Below are 21,302 nucleotides of genomic sequence, written 5' to 3'. Positions count from 1 at the left end.
TCTTGCTTTCGCTTTTGAAATATCTTGCAGCATTAGAATCCTGAATGGAGAACCTCGGCCATTTTTATCCGTTGAATTTCAATAGATTCGATACTTCCTCATTTGCGAAATTGCGTTTTTATTGGTTGAAATGAAAATATGCGAGGTAGACGAAATATCTGCTTTTTATACTACTTCTGTGGTCTTGTATTGGTATCAATAATAGTAATAATAATGATAATTTGTTCATGTACGCGAATAAAAAAAAACTGTTGCAGAAGAAAATATAAAAAATAAATGAGGTTTTATATGTAACCGACGCACGAATAGGTAAAATAAAAATAAGGAAAGTATATATACATACATATGTATGCAATAAAATAAAATAAAAAAAAAAGTAAAAAAGAAAAAGTGAAAAATAGTGCAATAGGATATGTAATAAATACATAATAGATATAGTAAATTGTATTGTGCAGGAAAATAATATTATTATTATTAAATGAGATTGTCAAACGTACATGTGCCGTGGCTCTAAAAAAGAAGAATACAAGAGGTCACATTTATTCCGTGTTAAAAGCCGAATATTCCCGTGACCGATTGTACATGTATTTCCCAATTTTTTATCCACGTGGCTGTCAACTATGTCGTTAATCTCGTTAAGTTTATATTAATTTTGAATACTTTTTTTCTGGACAACGCGATCGAACATTTCTAACGGAACAACGATTTCTTGTTTCAGGGTTGAGTCTGGACAACAGCAACATGTCCATGTCGTCGGTGGGCCCGCAGAGTCCTCTCGACATGAAGCCGGACACAGCTAGCCTGACCAACGCAGGCAATTTCAGTCCTTCCGGGCCCAATAGCCCAGGGTAAGTAGCATTAACGTGACCGAAATATTTCGTGACAGACGGTCGATCGATTAAACGATACGCTAGCTGTAGAATTGAATCTGCATTAATTGTACCATTGATCTACTGACACGCACGATTAAATCAGTCCGACAGATATCGAGAAATGGTATCCTGACGACAGACGCCGTGAATCACGGGTATGCCACGAGCGTGTAGTCGCCTTAGCAGGAAACGAGCAAAATACTCTCTCTTTTTGTTCCTTTCGAATTTTTCGCTTTTGTTCGACCCTTTATAGGGAACCGTTTCTACAGCCCTCGAGACTCGGTTTTCTCATTCGGAGGGGTCGAGAAATTGCTTTTCCATTGTATTCTTTAACGCTGGAACCACCAAACGCGGCTAATGTACATTGTTTTATAACAATGACAAGATTCGATTTATTTAAACTACGTTCAGAACGACTTCTATTATAATTTTCTATGCTTACCGACTGCAGTTAAGAAATTTTACATATCGTTAATATTTGAGTAAATTTTGTTATTCTAATAAATATATGTCTTACTGAATTAAAAGTGAAGCATGTCACACATTGTTTATATTGGAATACTGCTTTATTCAGTGCATAAGACAAATAAAAACAGTAATAAAACGAAATCAAAAAATAAGATAAAAATAAGAAATTATGAAACTGTAAGAAGATAAGAATATAAGATAAGAATAATATTTTCGTTGATCCGATACAAATTGTTATTCTACGTTGTCTGATTCTATGTTATTTTTGTAATATGTTTCTTAACTTTCGTCGGTAAGTGTATGCTTGAATACAAAAATTTATTTAAAAATTGATCACAGAAACATTCTTATAACACCAGCGATTAAAAAATTCAGAAACCAGGCATTTTGACTGGTTTGATAGTTTGTAATGCTAAAACTATAATAATCTTAAAAATGTTTTTCTTAAAAATGTTATGCTTGAATTCGAATTGAAGTGACGAAGTTACGACGATCCAACTTTGAGCGGATTTTTCTGAAGATAGAGCTTTTCAAATTGGCTGCCACGATTTCTTAATAACGAATCGATGAATCTTCTTCAAATTTTACGCACATACGAAGTGGACGTTCCTTTAGCTTGTGAACTAGAATTATGTCAATATCGACAAAACTTTGTTTATTACCGATAGAAGTTATTTTAGCAAACTTCGTCAGTTCGTTATGAACACTTTTTCTTTCGTTTCATTCTAGTTCACAAGGCAACCACATTCATACAGATTAAAATCACCTTCGATTTTCTTTTCCAGATGTATACGACAACCTAAATCGTGGCAGCCATTAAAAGTGATATACTGTAGATAACGTACATACAATGATTTGTATAATAATAAGAATAATTGCTGACGAAATTCCATTGTGTTATCTTGAAAATATCGACGACTCCGAATGAGACTATCCCTTCGAAGGTTATCGCAGATTTTATTTAAATATTTGAAAAGTGATAACTGCTTCACTTTCTCCACATTTATATCGATTATCGATTACGTTATCATCGTCAGAGTATTTACCACATGCAATTGATAATAATATCACGATATTAGGACGTGATAAAGTTTTATTCATATTTGATGTTAGCTTTTACGGTTTAATTAGAATTGAACAAGGGACCTTACGAAATTATTGATTTTTTTAACGATGACACAATTATTGTTTGCTTTAAATTCAAAATATTTCAAAAACTTTCTGGGGTTATTTTACTGCTACATAAGTACTCTAATTTTCATACATACTGTATCAGAAGTGATACACACTTTTAGAAGAACCAGTAGTAAAAATAACACTAGTTCTATCAGGTTCCCAAACGTAACTCATACACAGGGTGTCCCAAAATTATTGTACAAGCGGGAAATGAGGAGTTCCTACGGTCATTTGAAGTAACTTTTTCCTTAGCGAAAATGCAATCGGCGGCTTTGTTTACGAGTTATTAACGAAAAACACTAACCAATCAGAGGCGAGTTCAGCCGACGCAAGACGATGGACAAGTGAGCAGCATCGGCTCCTACCATGGGGCGCGTGACCGTTGACCAATGAGAGGCAAGACCAACCGGCGCAAGGCAGCCGAGCCAATGAACGGAACTGGGCTTCGTGCACTCGTTGGCTCGGTCGCCTAACGCCAGTCAAGCTTATCTCTCATTGGTCACTGTTTTTCGTTAATAACTCGTAAACGAAGCCGCGGGTTGCATTTTCGCTAAGGAAAAAGTTACAATAATTTTGGGACACCCTGTACATTATTTTATAATAATAACAAGATTGGATTTCCGTAAACTTCGTACGATTTCTACCACAATATGAACAAAGAAGTTTATCGGGAAACTTTTTGCAGAAAACATTTTTATAATTCCAGTAACCAAAAATTCAAAAACTGTCATTGTTGCCCGTCTGGTAATTCCTTTGTTAAGATGTCACTTTTACAATGCTACAATAACTGGACTGCAGATGATTATACCAGAGTTAGGCATTATTAGAATTGTTTCGTATAAGTATTTATCCAAAATAATTATTTGAATGAATTCTTTTTAATCAAATATTTCCTTCGAATAACAATTATTCGTTATTATTCGTAACACATTATTGTATCTATTTATTCGAATAGAACTTCATTTTTTATTCGAATTAATTATTCGAATAGAGATTGTAAATTTATTCGAATAATGCCAGTAATTGTCGACAGGTTGATTTTACATGATGTTTTAAGCATACATACATATACATGTTGTAAATATGAATTGAATCCTTTGCAACCGAAGAAAAATTATTTACATACCTATGTACTACCTGAAAGTAATAAACTTTCATGATGCAGCAGTTGGAAAAAAAGGTAATTGTAAAAATTAACACGGAAGAAGTGAATCAATAAACTATTAAAAAAACACTATATCCTATAATTTGTATCCAAATCGATTATTTTCCAAACGAATAAATAAATTCTTATTCGAATAAAAAATAACATATTATTCAAACGAATTTTTATTCGAATAAAATCTTGTTCGGATAAATTGTTATCTGGAGAAATTTGTATTCCATTGGATAATTATTTGATAATATCGAATAAGATTTTAGTCGTTCATCCTTATCTCTAATTCGAAATCCGAATAAAATTTTGCCCAGCTCTGGTTTATGCATCCAATAGCAGTTTTTTAGCATTGCTTTTCTTTTATATAAATCTCAACAGTTTACTAACAACTGTATTACGCTTCTCGTATTCTTGACGTGTACCAGTGAGCTATAAGGGGTTAAAAAGAGAAAAATGTTAGTATAGTTACTTATCAGTTTCTGATGTTGCGACCCTCATAATTCCGGGGAACGTACACGAGATATATCCAGTGCGCGCAGCGTATTTTGCTCAACCCCGGGGGCAGTAGCGTCGTAGGTCGAGTTGTTGTTATTCTCTTCTTTGCATGTAAGATCCTTCAACGCTGGTTGTCACAGCAACCTTCTGAGCACGTCGCCGAGTGGTCAGAACAAGGCAGTCGCACCCTATCCGCCGAACCACCCTCTCTCCGGCAGCAAGCACCTGTGCTCGATTTGCGGTGATCGCGCCAGCGGGAAGCACTATGGCGTCTACAGGTGAGTCCCATTCACTATCGAAATTTTCTTTCTTATTTTTATTGACACGTTAGCGATAGTTTATTTTCCAAGGGAAACCGATGGCGACACATAGTCTGATTCTACAGGTTCTGTGCTCGAAATTCGACCTTTTGCAAATTACATTTATTATCTACCCTTTTGCAGATCAAATTTATTTATTTATTTATTTAGTACTTAACGGGCATTGTCCTTTATATGTACAAAATCATGAACATACAAAAGTATATACAGGAAATGAACCAGAATAATATTGTATAAGACAAATTAACCCTTTTGCAAACTAAATTCACCTTTTTGCAAATCAAAATCACCCCTTTTGCGAATCAAGTTCTTCCACTTTGGTTATTTAACCCTTTATAGCCGCGCCAAGAATCTCAAATATTTCATAAAATCAAAGAATATCATTCAATTTAATTAAAATTACAAAGCACAAAATTTTATATAACATAATTACCTTTTGAATATTCTTAGCACTTGCGAATCTGAATAAAATTATGAAGCAGTAGTGGATCACAGCATAGAAAGGAATGATTAAAAACTAAATATAAAATAATTCTGTCACCAACATATGGGTAACACGGTAGCTAAAGTGCTAATGATGTAATTATGATACAATTGTTAATAATTGTTAATAATATAAATAGGCTTTATTTTGTCAATAATATAATTGTTACATATTTTTTAGAAAGCTGCGCATATCGATTTTCATAATTGAAATTTTCATGAAGTCATATGCACGTGACAATAGTGTTAAACTGTTGTAATAAAAATAAAATCTAAAACTTTTAATTTTATTGTATGCATGTAAACACAACGAGCTTAAAACAGTTATTTAATCATGAACGCGCATTCTTCGGTGCAGGCAGTAGTTGCAGCAGAATGATTAATAACATCGAAAAAAATATTGTTTTCATAGAATTTAATCGAGCCTCTGATCAACAAGTTCACGCAGCTCTTGGATCTTAGGAGGCTTAGATTGATGAAAACACAGTATGTATACAGTAATTTCTCCCTAATTCGTGCTCAGATTGCGCACAAGAATGGGCAATTTGGGAACAGGAGATACGATTACTCGAACCTTGCGGCTCATTTTTATAGTTGTTAACTAATTATAGTTGGTTGTTAATTAGTTAACAACCAACTAATAAAAATCGAATAATAAAATAAATAAATAATAATCGTATCTCCTCTTCCCAAATTGTCCATTTTTGTGCACAGTCTCAGCGCGAATTAGGGAGAAATTATTGTACTTGTTTCCGTTGTCTTCGATTGTCTGATCGAGACATCCATGAAATGAATTTGATTTGCAAAAGTATGTATTTAATTCGAAAAAAAAGGTGAATATAATCTGCAAAAGAATGGATACAATTTGAAACAAGGTAGGCGTGATCTGCAAAAGAATGAATTTGGAAGCGCAAAACTTATAATCTTACGTTCGAATCAATAAGCATCAATAATAATCAATAAATGCGAAATAAAAATTTTTCGAGACGATTGTAAATAACAGAAATTAGATAAAAATAGTTTCTTTCGATAATATAGTCACGTTGAAAACAGTGTAATAATGTTGTGAATCTGATCTCATGTTTTAACGATTTTGTATGTCAGCTACTCATTTTTCCCATAAATGCATAAAATCCGCAATCCAATTATGCATAACTGGTTTTTTCACCACTCCAATGAAATTTGTGATAACAAGATTTAGATGTACCATTTGCGAAATATAAAAATTGTAAATTAATATTATTATGCAGAAATTGAATGAAATGCAGTTTATGGTATTCAAGTTATTGTAGTCGAAATGTTGGACGATAAAATCTTTACACTTTTTAAAAAGTTGGAGTCGATTTTCGAATGGAATGATATCTATCTCGAAAAAAAAGCAACGATCACGGCGACTTCCGATATTGTAATCCTCATTTACAAGTGTGCAAACTGCTACGGTAACGTTGTGTACATAATTTGATGTTTTAAAAGGAAGAAAATAGTTGCACAAGTTATTGAACTCCGGATCATGAAAGTAATTTTCACTGGTCTGAGCTCGCATAAAACTTGTATATTATAGAATCGATCGGTTCAAGGTTCCCGGATTAGCACGATAATCCCAGCCACCGACACCGACCAGTCTGATTCCTGTCTTAATATACATATGTACTACCTAGAACGATAAGAACCCGCATTGCAACGATAAAAGCCTGTTTTTTCTTTTCCCATTATCGAGACTTTCGACCCCGTCGTGCATTTCGTATCGTGATTGAAAACGTTGCGGCTGCAAATTGTTTCTATCTCTCCAGGAAAAGGAAATAGAGTTGCCAAAATTATCGAAGAGCATAAGGAAAGGAAAGCAGTTATTGAAGAAAGCAAACAGGAAAAATTATCGAAATTCACGCGGGTGAATACGAGCAACAAATATCTTCTTCAATTAACGGATTATCAATTGGTCCGTTTCAAATATCATTTAAACAGTAATTAATAATTAGTTCGAGTGATATTTCATTTTATTCGAATTTGTACATTTTAATCCCAGGAACGTTTCAATATTAATCACCGTTGATATTGCTGAAAATAAATACAGAATAATATGTTACTTGATATATTACAAATAAATATGTTCCACTTGCTGATAAATCATCCAAAACAAAATTCCGAGTGCAAAGCGTTAAATGAGAACATCCTTCCTGCATTAATAACTTCAGTGACTCTTCTATTGTGTTTATCCGATTGCTAAATTTTTGTTATTTTCGAAAAAGCGGATCTGGAACGAGAAAGTAATTGGAATAATTCTCAATGCATTAAAATGTATAGAATGATCATCGTCATTAACGCTAGATTTACGGAACCCGTCGAGATGACGGATCACTAATTTTTTAATTAACGATTATTCATATCGTAAAGATACATTTAGGAGTTATTTATTCAATTTATATGTTACTTACGACAAATGTTACAATAACACTTGATAAAAATCAGGATAAATCTTATTGTCTTAGGATAAGTCTTATTGTTACTTTTATAAATTGATATAAAACAGCTATTTTTTGTGCTCCGTAAATCTAGTGTTAGATATACAATAAAAATAAATTTATTGAAATAGTAATATTAAAAAATAAAAATGTTAAAATCTTGCGTCTTTCGAAAGGTCCTCGGCATCCTTTGCAGGATCATATTGACTCGAATACTTATGGAGCAATTAATTAAGGAAGGAAATATATGAAGCTAATTAAAAAATTGATTAAGCTAATTAAGAAACACAAAGTAGTCTCTACGATGATTTTTACTTGATTATCTTCCATACGATTTCGCATCTGATCGTCAGGACGAATCTAACGAAGACTTAGCTGTCGTAGAATCGTTTATTTTAATAACCAGATCACTGGAAGTGCAACGATGCTGCGTTTGCATAATCGCTGAGCGACGAACTTGCGCGCGATAATAAAAATGTCGACGAACCAACGGTCGAGGCTGAGGAATCAGCGTGACTCGGTGCTACAATCATGAATTCAGTGGCTGTTCGCCATTTCGTCACGAACCACGGAATCCATCTTCCCTTTGTCATTGAACCGGAGCAGCTGTGGCCAATTAAATCTCATCGAAGCATTCGAAAAGGGTGTATCGATCGCCGATTGTTACAGACACGCAACGACCGTGCACCCAGTCGACCGAAATTGTGTGCATTCGGAAACAGGTGTCGGGTTTCCTGTTACACGAATCATTTTTAGTCCAAATTTCAAAATCAATTTCCAAATTAGTGTGACACTGCTTCTTCATTTGATCTCTTTCGCTGTAGAAAACATTAGAGAGTTTTCTGTTAGAAAGCATAATTCTTTTATTGCATTTTCTTAGCAGCGATTTATTTAAATTAAGAATATGATATTAATTACTAGACCGCGAATCTTTATGCAAATACTCGTTTTCATACGTCATTTTACGAAAATTAGAATTATAGAGAAATTGTCTTCGTAGATTAAAAGATTACTGATTGTAAGCAGAAAATAAAAATTATAATAATAATAAAATACAATATATTATTATATACAATATAATTATATATAATATATTATTATAAAAATAATATAATAATTTTTATAATAATTATATACTATATTTTTTATTATATATATTAAACAATATAATAGAATATATTATATATATTATATGTATATATTATATTATATATAATAATATATTATATTATTATTATATAATTTTTATTTATAAACGTTAAACGTTTCGTTACATGTTAAAAAGTTTGCGCATGCCATAATTCCGTCATCCAATTGTCGGTGACATCAGCAATCAAAAGGATTTATTTTAGTACATGACAACGACGAAGTTATGACTGTTTAAAATGAACCCACATACATATTTTCCATACAACGGATAGAAACAATTTTAAATACGTTTTTCTTAAAACCTTATTTTCTGATATGGTTGATCTCAACATTTATAGGCGTCTGATGGATTTCATTTGTTTTCCAATTTAATATGCTTTATATCGGAATCATTCATATCCATAATTTATTATCGCAAACATTTTGATTCAGTTTTTACTATTATATATTTGTAATCTGTTACTTTTCAATTTCTACTAATTGGTTCATAAAGATTTATCCTCGCGTAATATCGCGATGTATCAGTGATGAAATTTAATCTGGTAGCATAAAGAATATTTAATATTCATGTTATGTTTCAGTCCTTTTACAGGATATAGTTATATAAGTATAAGATTGTTCTACAAATGAAAATACAGTTCGAAGGTAGAATAACATACCTTCGTTCTATAATGGGTATAATTATTAGACAGGGAATTTTGTTCATTCAGCGAAGAATGATTACTAGTTTTGCTATGATCTCACTAAAACGTTCATAATAATCAAAACGTATTAACAATTACCTTTTACTTAAGCTACTGAACGCACGAGATTATAAATGCTGTGACTTGGATTTCGAAAGAACAGACTCGAATTACAAAAGTTGCTCTCTTCGACACAGAAATTATCTATACATTCTATTCTATTCTATATGAAATAAAAACTTCCAGAAAACTTGTCACATCATATGAATGAGATTATTGTAGTTTCTGAACAACTTTTTAATAAATTCGTAACTGTTCTGCCTTCTTCAATTAAATTATTCTAACCAACATTTCTGATCATCCAAAAAGTGAAGCTTTAAACTTACGAAATCATTTTTATAAACAAGCGGATACAAATAGATAGAATGACAGTTGGAACTCTATGAAGTGTACAGAATATTTTAGTTTTGCTTAAACGTTAAAAGACACGCGCGATGTTCGAAATATATACAAACATTTTGAGAAGCGGCAAATTAGGAGATAAAGCATTTCAACTAAAGACAGCGGTACTCTGACTTTCGACTTTAACCCCTTAATGCACAATTTAAAAAAAAAAACCGACCAAAAAAAATCAATTTTTTTTATCTAAGAAAATATACATATTTGGACCTTAATTTCAATAAATATGTAAAAAAGATGCAAAAATTACTAAAAATTCAATAAAAATAGTGGATAAATAATTATAGTGAATATTGAATCGCATTGCAGATCGAATTTTGTACCCATCGTACTGTTTTTCAATTAATATAGGTAACATAACATAAGTTGCGACGCCGACCGTATATGTACGGGTCTGCACATTTTGGCCGGTTTTGCACGCCCGTGTTAATACGTTTCTGCGCGTTAAGGGGTTAAAAGAACTATTGGAAAAAACTGTCGGTAGATAAAGTGTTAAACTCGAGAAACCACCCCGCAGTAGTAGTTTCATTGTCAATTTGGAGGGCGAACAATTTTCTGGCACGCTGTTTTACTCGCTGTATAACTCGCGAATGTAGGATCCTCTAGTCTGATATGTTACAAGAGGATGCTAATTAGCCCCGTGGATGGTGGCAGACGAAAAAACGATTGGTTCCAGTCGTGGCGATCGAGTAGAACTGACGGTTGTTGCGGCAATGCATCTGACACGGCGTGCGAGCCCAGGCCTTGATAATGGCCGTGATTGCTTAATTAGCTGCCACTGGAGCAAAGTGCCTGTACGACCAAGACGTTCGAGAGTCTGTCTCGCTCTTCTCCTCTATCGCTCCCTCTCTTTCACTGTCTCCTTCTCTCTCTCTCTCTCTCTCTCTCCCTCTCTCTCTCTCTCTCTCTCCCTCTCTCTCTCTCTCTCTCTCTCTCTCTCTCTCTCTCTCTCTCTCTCTCTCTCGCTCGCTCGCTCGCTCGCTCGCGGTAGGAACTACGGCTGGCTAGCCGTCCTAACCTCATGAGCCACGGCAAGTCCAAGGTTGCCAGAGCTCTGATGCAACACGCACCGAGACTCGGACGGTCCTACTTACTAGCTAACGTGGGAGACAGACTCTATAGACAAGCGGCAAATAATGGGCCATGAACGTACAACTGATGAACGTTCTATACAGCTATACAGCTTCGGAACGTTGTCCTACGAAAGCCTTTCTAAAGTTCGAAAGTTATTTTTGTTAGGGGTCCTCGCCGGTCCTGGTGTACTCTGCCGTAACTCGGATTAACATTTCATGTTAACGCTAGGCATGAAACCAAGTTCAATATACAAGATGGGCCGGAAGATGTATAAGCGAAAGAAAAAGTAAGAAAAAAATTTGTTAAAATATATTTTTTATCCAGGGCTCCGTTTGAATTCAATCGACTTTGAAGTTTGTACATTTTTGTAAAGGATTTAGTTGTCGTCTATTTTTTTTTTATCGTAGCGGCCACCGTCCGAGATAGTGTTTACTAACAATAATTGTTGCGAATTATGTACTATTGTCCGTTGCTCGGAAGAAGTCAGCTGAGAAAAGTGTAGGACCGATTCGCATCAACCCATCCCAACGCCCTCGCAGAAGTAGAGTATGAAATGATCTCCTCCTATTAGCCCCAAATTAGTCGCCATACTGAATTTCCACGAAACGAGGGACTCCAGTTCGGCTGTTTCAAAAGGAACCACGCTTCCTGACGTCGCCATTTTCGGCTAGGAGCACATCAAGCGCGTATACCTGCTCTCTCTCCCTCTCCCTCTCTCGCTCTCTCTCGCATACTCGTTTTTTCTTGCTCTCTTTCTCTATCCCTTAGTCTCCTCGGTCTCTCTCTCTCTCGGTCTCTCTCGCATTCTCGCTCTCTCTTGCTCTCTTTCTCTCCCTCTCGCTCTCTGTTGCTCTCGCTCTTTCTCTCTGGGTCTTCCTTGCTCTCTCTCTTTCTCACTCTCGCTCACTTTCTCGCTCTCTCTCGCTCTCCCTCGCTCTTTCTCTCGGCCTCTCGCGCATTCTCTCTCTCTCTTTCTCTCTCTCTCTCTCTCTCGCATTCTCGCTCTCTCTTGCTCTCTTTCTCTCTCTCTCTCTCTCTCTCTCTTTCTTTCTCTCTCTCTCTAAATGATACAAAGGTTAAAGGGAATCGGTCGCCCGTTCCATCTAGCCTCTTCCAATTTTTAGACCTTTTTCCCCAATAGAAGTGGATTTCGGGAGGTCATAGAAAAAAGCAGTGTCTACTGGCGCGCAGGTTAGGCGGTGCGAACGGAAAACTCCTCTTGCCCTTCTGCCAAGAAAAAGCAGAGAATGTTTCGATCGTTGCAATGTTCGTAAACACTATCTCGGACGAAGGCAACTGCGGTAGGAGAATAAATAGCAATTAAATCCTTTACAAAAATGAACAACCTTTAAAGTCGATTTTCTTGAAATGGAGCCTCGGATAAAAAAGTGTTATACCAAATTTCTTATTTTTTCAAGTAGAATCATCCCATGCACAGTTGTATTACGAATTCCGGACCATCCTGTAGACCCACGAATCTGAGTCAATTTTCAATAACAAAGATTTCATTCATGGGTTTCAATTACTATCCAAACGCAATAGCGTTTCAGTAATTATATTTGAACAGTATTCATTTCGTACACAAGGTCCGTTGTTCGAATATTAACCGCTTGCACTGCAATACGAACGAATCAGTCTCTCGTGACGAAGATTTCATGCGCAATCTACGAAATGTGAATGTTGTTCACTTCTTCCGAATCGAAATATTTGACTCTTTTGTTATACAAACGAAAGTAAACGAATACATGCAAGAAACAGAAATTATCTCATTTTATTCAGGACATTATTAACAGCAGATTTATTAAGCACTAAAAGCAGCTGTTTTATATTAGTTTATAAAAGTAACAATAAGGCATTTATTCTGATTTTCAACGAGTGTTACTGTAATACTTGTATTACTAATATTGTAATACTAATCGATATATACACATTAATCCATATTAATACGCGTATATCGAATAAATAACTCATAATAAATAATAAATTGAAAAATTAGTGACCCGTCATTTCGTCGGGTTCTGTAAAGCTAGTGTTAACATGTTCCGTGCCAAGTAGTTTTTACTAGACTTTTTATTCTGGCCAATCGATACTGTAGAAATCGATATATTGTATGCTTTTATTAATTATTGTATATATAGCAACGAAACAAACTTACATGGCACATTCTTTTCGATGGAAATTAATTCATCATTTCTAAACTTGTCATAAAACATCTTTTCAGCGCATTAAATAAACATGTAAGCGTGTACCACCGGTGGTACACGTGGCACGGAACGTGTTAGGAGCGAAAAAGTGCTAATCAACGTAGCTGTAAAAGAAATCGTAATGCAAGGAGTTAATAGTAACAATAGGATAAAATAAGAATTTTTCCTCTACACAGCGAACAGGGATTTACGTGGCAAAGAACAAATGGCATTCTGGAGAAGAGGAAATTCTTGGAAAATGAGGTGACGAAAAAGAAGATAGCCGAGTGTGGGACTATAAGCGTGCATTCCTCGTTTCAGATACAGATATACTCGGCTTCTAGCAACAAAGTGTGTCTTCTTGCACGGCGCGTACGTCGCGTCACTCGTATTTGTCTTTCGTGTAAACTCGTTGAGATCAAACGACTGCCATGGTGGTCCAGGAATTGCGTCACGTGCTGCAAATCAGCAGCCATCGCGTTCGAAATGTCTGAAGATTTAACTCCTCGCGCAAATAATCCACTTGTCGATCGAACGAGTTTTCACTGTGACCATAAATCTATCGTTTCGCGGTCGATATAACTGGTTCCACGTCTTTTTGTTCGAAAAAATTGCTAAAATTATAAAGATTCATTAGTAGAGAATTCTTTTTATTCGAGCGTACATTCTAACACAAAATGTCTAGCTCAGTTGCAACAAACAGCAGTCAAATAGAAATTTATTTCACTTAATAATTTTTATAGATTGAAAATAATCACTTTTTTGTCAAAAATTCGTGAAATTTGCGGTGTAATTGTAAAGCAACACACGCGTCAGTCGCGGATTAATCTTGTTAACTCGACGCTTTAATCTTATCTTCATCGTTACATCTTACATCGTTACTAATCAGATCCTTCGATTTCTCAAAACCGGTTTTAAAGACCGAAATTAATATGTAGAAATGAATTGATCATTTCGTTGAACAGGTTAACATTTTCAATGGAAATCCCAATCAGCTTAAGCATATTATACATATAATTGTAAATCTAATCTTCATGAATCAGGATAATGTTTGCATATGCAAATCGACGGACACATTCCATTAAGCTATTCTACATATATGTATATATATATATTTATTGATTGTAACGAGCACTAATAACTATTACAATCTTTATCTTGTTTTACTTATGTTTAATAATTATATTACATAATTATATTTCTTACATTTTACTATATATACATATATAAATTCATTTCTTATATTAGTTTGAGACAGAACTTTGTATATTACATTGGTGCCTTATTCTTAAAGAAAATATTATGATCTTATTTATACTTAATAAACTTATCATTAAGAGCAAAAAAAGAGAACTCGTTTCGACAAATGGTATCTGCAATGAAATCTCTTATGTACAGCGTTCAATATTAACGAACAAATAAATAAATATTCAATCTTTAAAGAAGAAAATTACTCCACCATGTTTCAGAGTGTATTTTACTATAACATGCCACAATAATTTACTTTAGAATTGAAGATATTCATTTTATAACATCGTAATAATTAGACACCGCGGATCTCCGTACTAAATAAAAATCGTCTGCATTCATCGCAAAACACACGAATCACGTAGGAGTTTGATTCCCTTTTACTAAAAGACAATTATAGTAAATTGAAAATGACATTAAAAAATCATTAACAATCAACATTCTTAAATGCTTTCAATCTTTCTAATATTTCAATTGACAGATATACTCGCTGTTGTCATAAATCCATAAAATCCGCAGTCTGGTAACAATAAATAATCCATAAAATGGCGCTTGAAAGCACTACCAGATTTCGGACGTTTCGAAAGAATGTCACCACCGAGATGATACGTTGCTCCCACAATAGACTCCGATTAATCGAAACGTACATTCCAAAGATCGACTTTTTTCGCCGGGCGGACTTGTTTGCGACCCGCGAGAACGAAGACGGATGCGGCCATCTGTCGTCTCTCGTGTTGCGATTCCCGCGCTAAAAGATTCGGTTTGTTGAAAACACGCATAAATCTGTCGCCGACGAATATTTTGATGCTTAACAAAATCCACGGGATTACCGCATCGTATCGTTTCTCTTTGTGCCGGCATACAATGCGAATTTACGGACGAAACAAAGCGGAACCGTCGACAATGCCAGGGGCGGACACGGCTTTGATTTATCCTAAACTGGCCGGCGAATAGCGCGCTCGAAACGTTTTACGAGCATCACACTGATCTAATGCTTGTACCATCTTCGCGCGTTTCTTCTTCCGCTTGTCAGCTCGCTGTTATAGCCCTTCTCTCTCACGTGGCCGACGAGCTCTTTTTATTTATGCATCGACATCGCCGATGCTGTTAACGCACTTTTTATACCGACACCGCCGAGCTTCCTCGTCCCTTTCGGAATCTTCTCTCGTAATCCGTCCATAATCTTTTGCTTTTTAATAGAACTGAATTTTGTAGTTGTATCGCTGCTACGGATTTAATGTTCCTGTAGGACGGAGCCGAATTCAATTTAAAGGGGAGTGCTGGGGTATGTGTTGGTATTACTGCGGACGCACCAATTAGTGTAGTATTTTATAAAAGTAATAAAATCTAACATTTTATAGTGTGTAATCTTCTAAAAATGAATCTCACAATTTTTTATATGTTTAATATTGATAATTTATGACATACAAGTAATAGCAATCGCTTTTTTAATTCATTTATTGACTTTTGATATTCGGAAGCTTATGAAAACGTTGAGTCTTATGAAATGCTCGTAATGGCAGCTGTGAACGCTGATTCGAAAGGCACTTATATGTTGATAATTAATAATAAACTATTCATTTTAGCGTTATTTTTAGATAAAATAATCATTACTTTGATAAAAAAAATCGACGTACACTGTCACTATCATCTATCGTCAAATATTATTTACTAACACAGTATTTGGCGCATAGTTTTTTACTATGCGTGTACTGCGGCGTTTGACCGAACTGCGTACCTTAACCTATACGGTGCAGTTCTCGACGAGCCGGTGCGAACATGCTCGATGGTAGAGTACCTATACCTAATTTATAAAGTGTTACAGTAAAAATATCTTGATTCTAGAAATTGTAGTTGTGTATGTACATTTACAAGAAAATAGGTTATGTCAACCTTGACACACGCGGTAATCGAAACGTCCGCAGTATGTATTTGGCTCACAGTGATAGATACATAACCATAGTAATACATGCACACCTATTGTTTCTTTACATTATGCTTTTTAATGGAATTTGTGCTTTCAGAGATGCAATATTGTAAGAAAACTAAATATTCAAGTTAAAGAATAATAGGTATAGCTCGAGTTGTCGATTTATTGGCGTAAAAGGTCTTATTTTCTCTGACAAAGTTCGCCTTCGTTGAAAAAACCGCAGTAATACCTAAACTTACCCTGCGTCGGTGGATTTAATTTCTGTGCATCGTAAACGAGAGCGCCGCGTCGACTGTTTCGAATTTCGACGATCGTTAAGCCGTCGATGGCCCGCGTTTTCAAAGCGGAACGCGGGCCCAGGGTCTTCCTTTTTAAAATTGGAACCACTCCAGAAATCCCGCGGCGACATTCCGCGAGGAATTTATTTTCGTTGCAGCGCCGGACTCCGTGTATTTTCGTGGCTGTTCCGACGCGGCCAACGATTTCATATTCCTTTCTCCCTGTCTTCGCTCGCGTGACAACAACACCGGCACGTGGGATCCTGTCCTCTCTCGATCGTGTGTCACCTGTCCGAAAACGAGACCCGAGAAACTCGGGGAGCGGAAGCGGCGACGGTGGTGGGGCTGGGAGAGGGCGGCGGAGGGGTGGGGGTATTCTCGGACGGAACTTTTGGAGGAAGTTGAGCAGTGTGGGATCGGATGGTTGGGTTAGAATTGTAGCGGCGTGAGTCAGATTTTCGAAAATTTTGACCGGTGTCTTAAAATGTGATCTACATATGCACGCTTGCCAAAATGTTGAAAGGACAAGTGAAATAAATTATAAAGTTACTGCAAATTAACTTAACTCTAAATTATCTTAGCAATAAGTTTGTTCAGTAAAAAAACGGTAACGTGCGTATTAGTGAACGATAACACTATTTGTTTCTCACAGGAAAATGTGAGTTATGCCGTTATGATTCTATAATAATATATTATAATTATATAATTCTATAATTCTATAATTATATAATATATAATTCGGGATATACATTATAGAAAAACTGGTATATCTGGGCGGAGTACCTTAAAAAATGCAAAATCGAACAGAATTTGTAAATGATATCGTGAATGATTTTAAGCATACACAATTATAAATTTATCAAATGGTTCGAGTGTTAGTCGATGAACAAAATACGTTGAGGAAAATTTATAAATGATATTACGAATGATTTTAAACATACTCACAAGCTGATTTGTCAAATGGTTCGAGTGTTAGCCGACGATTTTATAAGGATTAAAATAGAAGGGAAATTTTACTTTCGTAGTGTATATAGAATATATGAACACGGGATGAGGTGGGAAAAGTAAGAAAACAGAAGCTCTAGAATAGTAAACTTATCGATGTATTCCTAAAAGGTAGTGCATATTGTGTTAAGAACGATATATCGAAATGTTAGGTGTACGCCAAGGCTCTAGTTCTTTTTCTCAATATTTCTCTATTTCTATTAACGTACATAAATTAATCCGCGAAATATTTGCTTCCACTTTGACTAACTTACTCTCGTCTATCTCTCACTTTTCTTTAAAAAAAAAAAAAAAATAATTTTATTAGTAGCTCGTCTCGTATACAGATACGATATGCATCTATTCGTCTTCTTCTTCGACTCACGGACAATGAGCTCATCTTCGAACATCGAGCACTTAACCCACCATTCCGTCGATTCGAAGAATAAAAGTGGTGTCTGTCTCTAAAAAAAAAGTTGTTGTTTCGTTTCTGAGGAACAGTAACTTTTTCTTACTAGTGCGAGAAACGCGCGCACGCGGCGTGTTTCCTTGTTTCGCTTATTAAAAAGCTATCGTTCATAGAAATCTCACAATCTTACCTCGTTTATTACATCGAAACTAATTAAATAGAAACATCTTTGCTTGTGTTTTTATTTCTCCCGCGCGCGCGTGCTCTCTCTCTCTCTTGCTGTCTCTCGCACGCCTCTCTCTGGCTCTCTCTCTCTCTCTCTCTCTCTCTCGCGTGCTATCTCTCTTGTACGCTTTTTCTCTCATGCGCTCTCTCACTCTCTCTCGCTCTCTCTCTCTCTCTCTCCCTCTCTGTCACGCTATGTCTCTCGCACACTCTTTCTCTCGCACTATCTCTCTCGCATGCTTTTTCTCTCACGCTCTCGTTCTCTCGTTCTTTCTCCCACTCTCTCTCTCTCTCTCTCTCTCTCTCTCTCCCTCTCTCTCTCTCTCTCTCTCTCTCCCCCTCTCTCTCCCCCTCTCTCTGTTCTGAATAATACGGACGCACTATGGAAGCTAAATTTAACAGATATCTTTTTTTAACTTTTCATTTCACGAAATTCCGCAAAAGATATTCGAAACGAAAGGACCACTGCGAAAGATTCAGAGTAACTCGGAACGCGCGTTTAGCGACCGGCTATCGGTGATCACGTTGAACTGATTGACAAAATTATTGGACCGTAATTGTCTCTCCGAATGGCTCCCAACTGACCCATTAGTCTCGCCGGACAGAGTTATACGCGTCTTCCGATTGTCTCGACGACAGCGTTCTCGATTACAACGGTGGTAATCGTAAACCGGTGCCACTTTATTCGACGAATCCGTTGGATTAGTCAAGTAGAAGCAGCAACGAAAGAGGAAAATAAAACTGCGGGAACGACCAGCCTCGACGCTTTTACGAAACACGAGAGTCGGCGTCCGCTTCAGGATGATTCACTTTTCGCGTTGAAACGCTGAATCTCATCTCCGTACCACGTCCTTATCGCGTTGTAACTCTATACTCTATATATCGAGGCTTCGGTATCGTCGTTTTTCTTTCAATTTTCAGAAAATTAACGAAAACTCTTTTTCGCATCTCGCTCGGCATTATGGACTTGTTATTTTAACATATTGTCCATTCTCGGTGGGAGGATCGAGATTACATTTTAACCATTGTCATCACATTTTCAATATATCAAATTAATACCTTTTATATTACACAACATTGTTGTTTAATAAACATGAAAAACAGTAGCTCAAACAAGAATTTTTATCTGTGATAGTATAAATTCTATCGATATAATCTTTTCACGTGTTGTTATAGACTGTCCAATGTACATTGTTTAATATTTTTGTTAAATACAAAACAAGTATCCATTACAGACATTGACCGAGCATGTACATAAAAGTGCCTCACAATTTCTTCTGAAATTGTACTACATTGTTTGTATTACATAATATCGTGCCAAATAATTTGTTGAATGTATATGGATAATATTGCTATCACTTTTGAACAATTTTTAAAGAAATATTCTTTAACCCTTTCACATATTTAACCCATTCAGGAGTCAGACTCTTCATGAATATTTCGTGCATAATCTATTAAATATGCCTGTTACTTTAAATCGAAACAAAATTGGCTTCTTCTGTGATTAAAATCTAAGACTGAAGCCAAATATAGATTCAGAAGAAATGAAAATGGACTCTAAGGGGTCCAAAGGACTCTAAGGGCTCTAAAAGTCGAAGAGGTCGAAGGGTCTACAATAAATTCTCTCTAATTGACCCTCAGCTTGGAAATTATTATATTATTATTATATTATTATTGTATTATATTATTATATTATTATTATATTATTATTATATTATTATTATATTATTATTGTATTATATTATTATATTATTATTATATTATTATTATTATTATTATTGTATTATTCGAGTCTTGCGACTCGTTTTTATAGTTGTTGACAATCGGTAACTATGAAAACGAGCCGCAAGGCTCGAATAATCGTATCTCCTCTTGCCAAATTGTCGATTTTTGTGTCCAAGCTGGGTGTGAATTAGGGAAAATTTCCTGCATTAGGAAACTGCTTATAAATAAAATGTTGACAACTGTAAGAAACCGTAACAAGGAAAGTCATTGTTTTCAACCGACCGAATAAGAATGCTTCTTGACTTCCTCATAAAACACGAGTATCTAGGGTTACGAACTTAAATAATTGCTGTCGTTCTCGTTGCTCCAGCTGCGAGGGTTGCAAGGGGTTCTTCAAGAGGACCGTGCGCAAGGACTTGTCGTACGCGTGCCGGGAGGAGAAATCCTGCATCATCGACAAGAGGCAGCGGAATCGGTGTCAGTACTGCAGATATCAGAAATGCTTGGCGATGGGGATGAAGAGGGAAGCGGTACAGGAGGAACGTCAGCGTACCAAGGAACGGGATCAGAGCGAGGTGGAGAGCACGAGCAGCTCCCAATCCGACATGCCTATCGAGCGTATCCTGGAGGCTGAGAAACGAGTCGAGTGCAAGATGGAATCGCAAGAAAACTACGAGGTAAATATTCCGGTTAAACGAAGCGAGCATACCAGAATTTTTCTCTCATCGGCCCTACCCCCATGAATTTAGTCGAACGCCAACGGCGCGTGACCACGATCGGTAATTATACTTGCAGGTAACAATACACGATAGGGACCATTCCATTTGCCTTCGATTTGAAACGAGAGAGCTACATACTTCGCTTTGGACCTCGCGCGTTCCTCGGATAAACACTACAGATGCCCATTTCATCAGATACCTATTGTATTTAAAATAAACGTGCAAGCGTGTAATCGATACATCCGTGTTATTATCCGTCTATTTTTTTACGCACGGATGCACGGGAACGTAATACACGTTCAAAATCGCGTGATCTCCAGTAAACAGTAACAGCCTCAGATGGTGCAAAATTTATAATTTCTTTTACGCTGCCTTAGGTTGTGCTGCGAAAACAATTAAAACTTCGTTTAGAACAGCGTTTGTGTTACAGCTCAAAATACATTTAATGCGCGCAAGTGAGGATCGTTCACACAGTTTTATCAGTAAGTCTGTCTTTTCTTCACCTTTGATAGATGAAATAAAATTTTCAACCGTATATATTTAGATGTTTCGTAGTTTAAAAGTGCTTCGATTAACGTTGGAAGGTCTGATTCTGTCGTTTAATAAAATCAACCGAACTTGCATTCTTTTATACCATTGTTTGAACGGTATGAAAAGGAGATGACGAAATATTGAAAGTAAAACCATTTGCATAGATAAATAGAATGAATTATGCAGTAACGTTGGATTTTTTAATATAAAGCAAGAGATTGCAGCCTATATCTTGCAAGAAAGGACCGGTAATATCTCCAGAAAAATGGTTGTGAC

General features: G+C 35.9%; 1 protein-coding gene across 10 annotated transcripts in view; it reads left to right on the top strand.

Moving 5' to 3' along the window:
* The window catches only part of usp (retinoid X receptor ultraspiracle), a 128,733-nt gene that overhangs the window by 98,310 nt on the left and 9,121 nt on the right, over positions 1-21,302 (top strand). For 9 of the 10 annotated variants that reach the window (XM_033467472.2, XM_076524336.1, XM_033467463.2 and 6 more), the window contains 3 exons: positions 719-848; positions 4,284-4,445; positions 20,147-20,453. In XM_033467472.2, coding sequence (XP_033323363.1) covers positions 719-848; positions 4,284-4,445; positions 20,147-20,453 — 599 coding nt within the window. The remainder of the gene's footprint in view (positions 1-718; positions 849-4,283; positions 4,446-20,146; positions 20,454-21,302) is intronic. The other variant, XM_033467470.2, reaches the window with a different exon arrangement.

Source organism: Megalopta genalis, chromosome 8 (genome assembly GCF_051020955.1).
Source record: "Megalopta genalis isolate 19385.01 chromosome 8, iyMegGena1_principal, whole genome shotgun sequence".
NCBI classification, from domain to species: Eukaryota; Metazoa; Arthropoda; class Insecta; order Hymenoptera; family Halictidae; genus Megalopta; species Megalopta genalis.
Note: the sequence above shows the minus strand (reverse complement) of the source record. Positions and strands in the feature narration are given on the sequence as shown.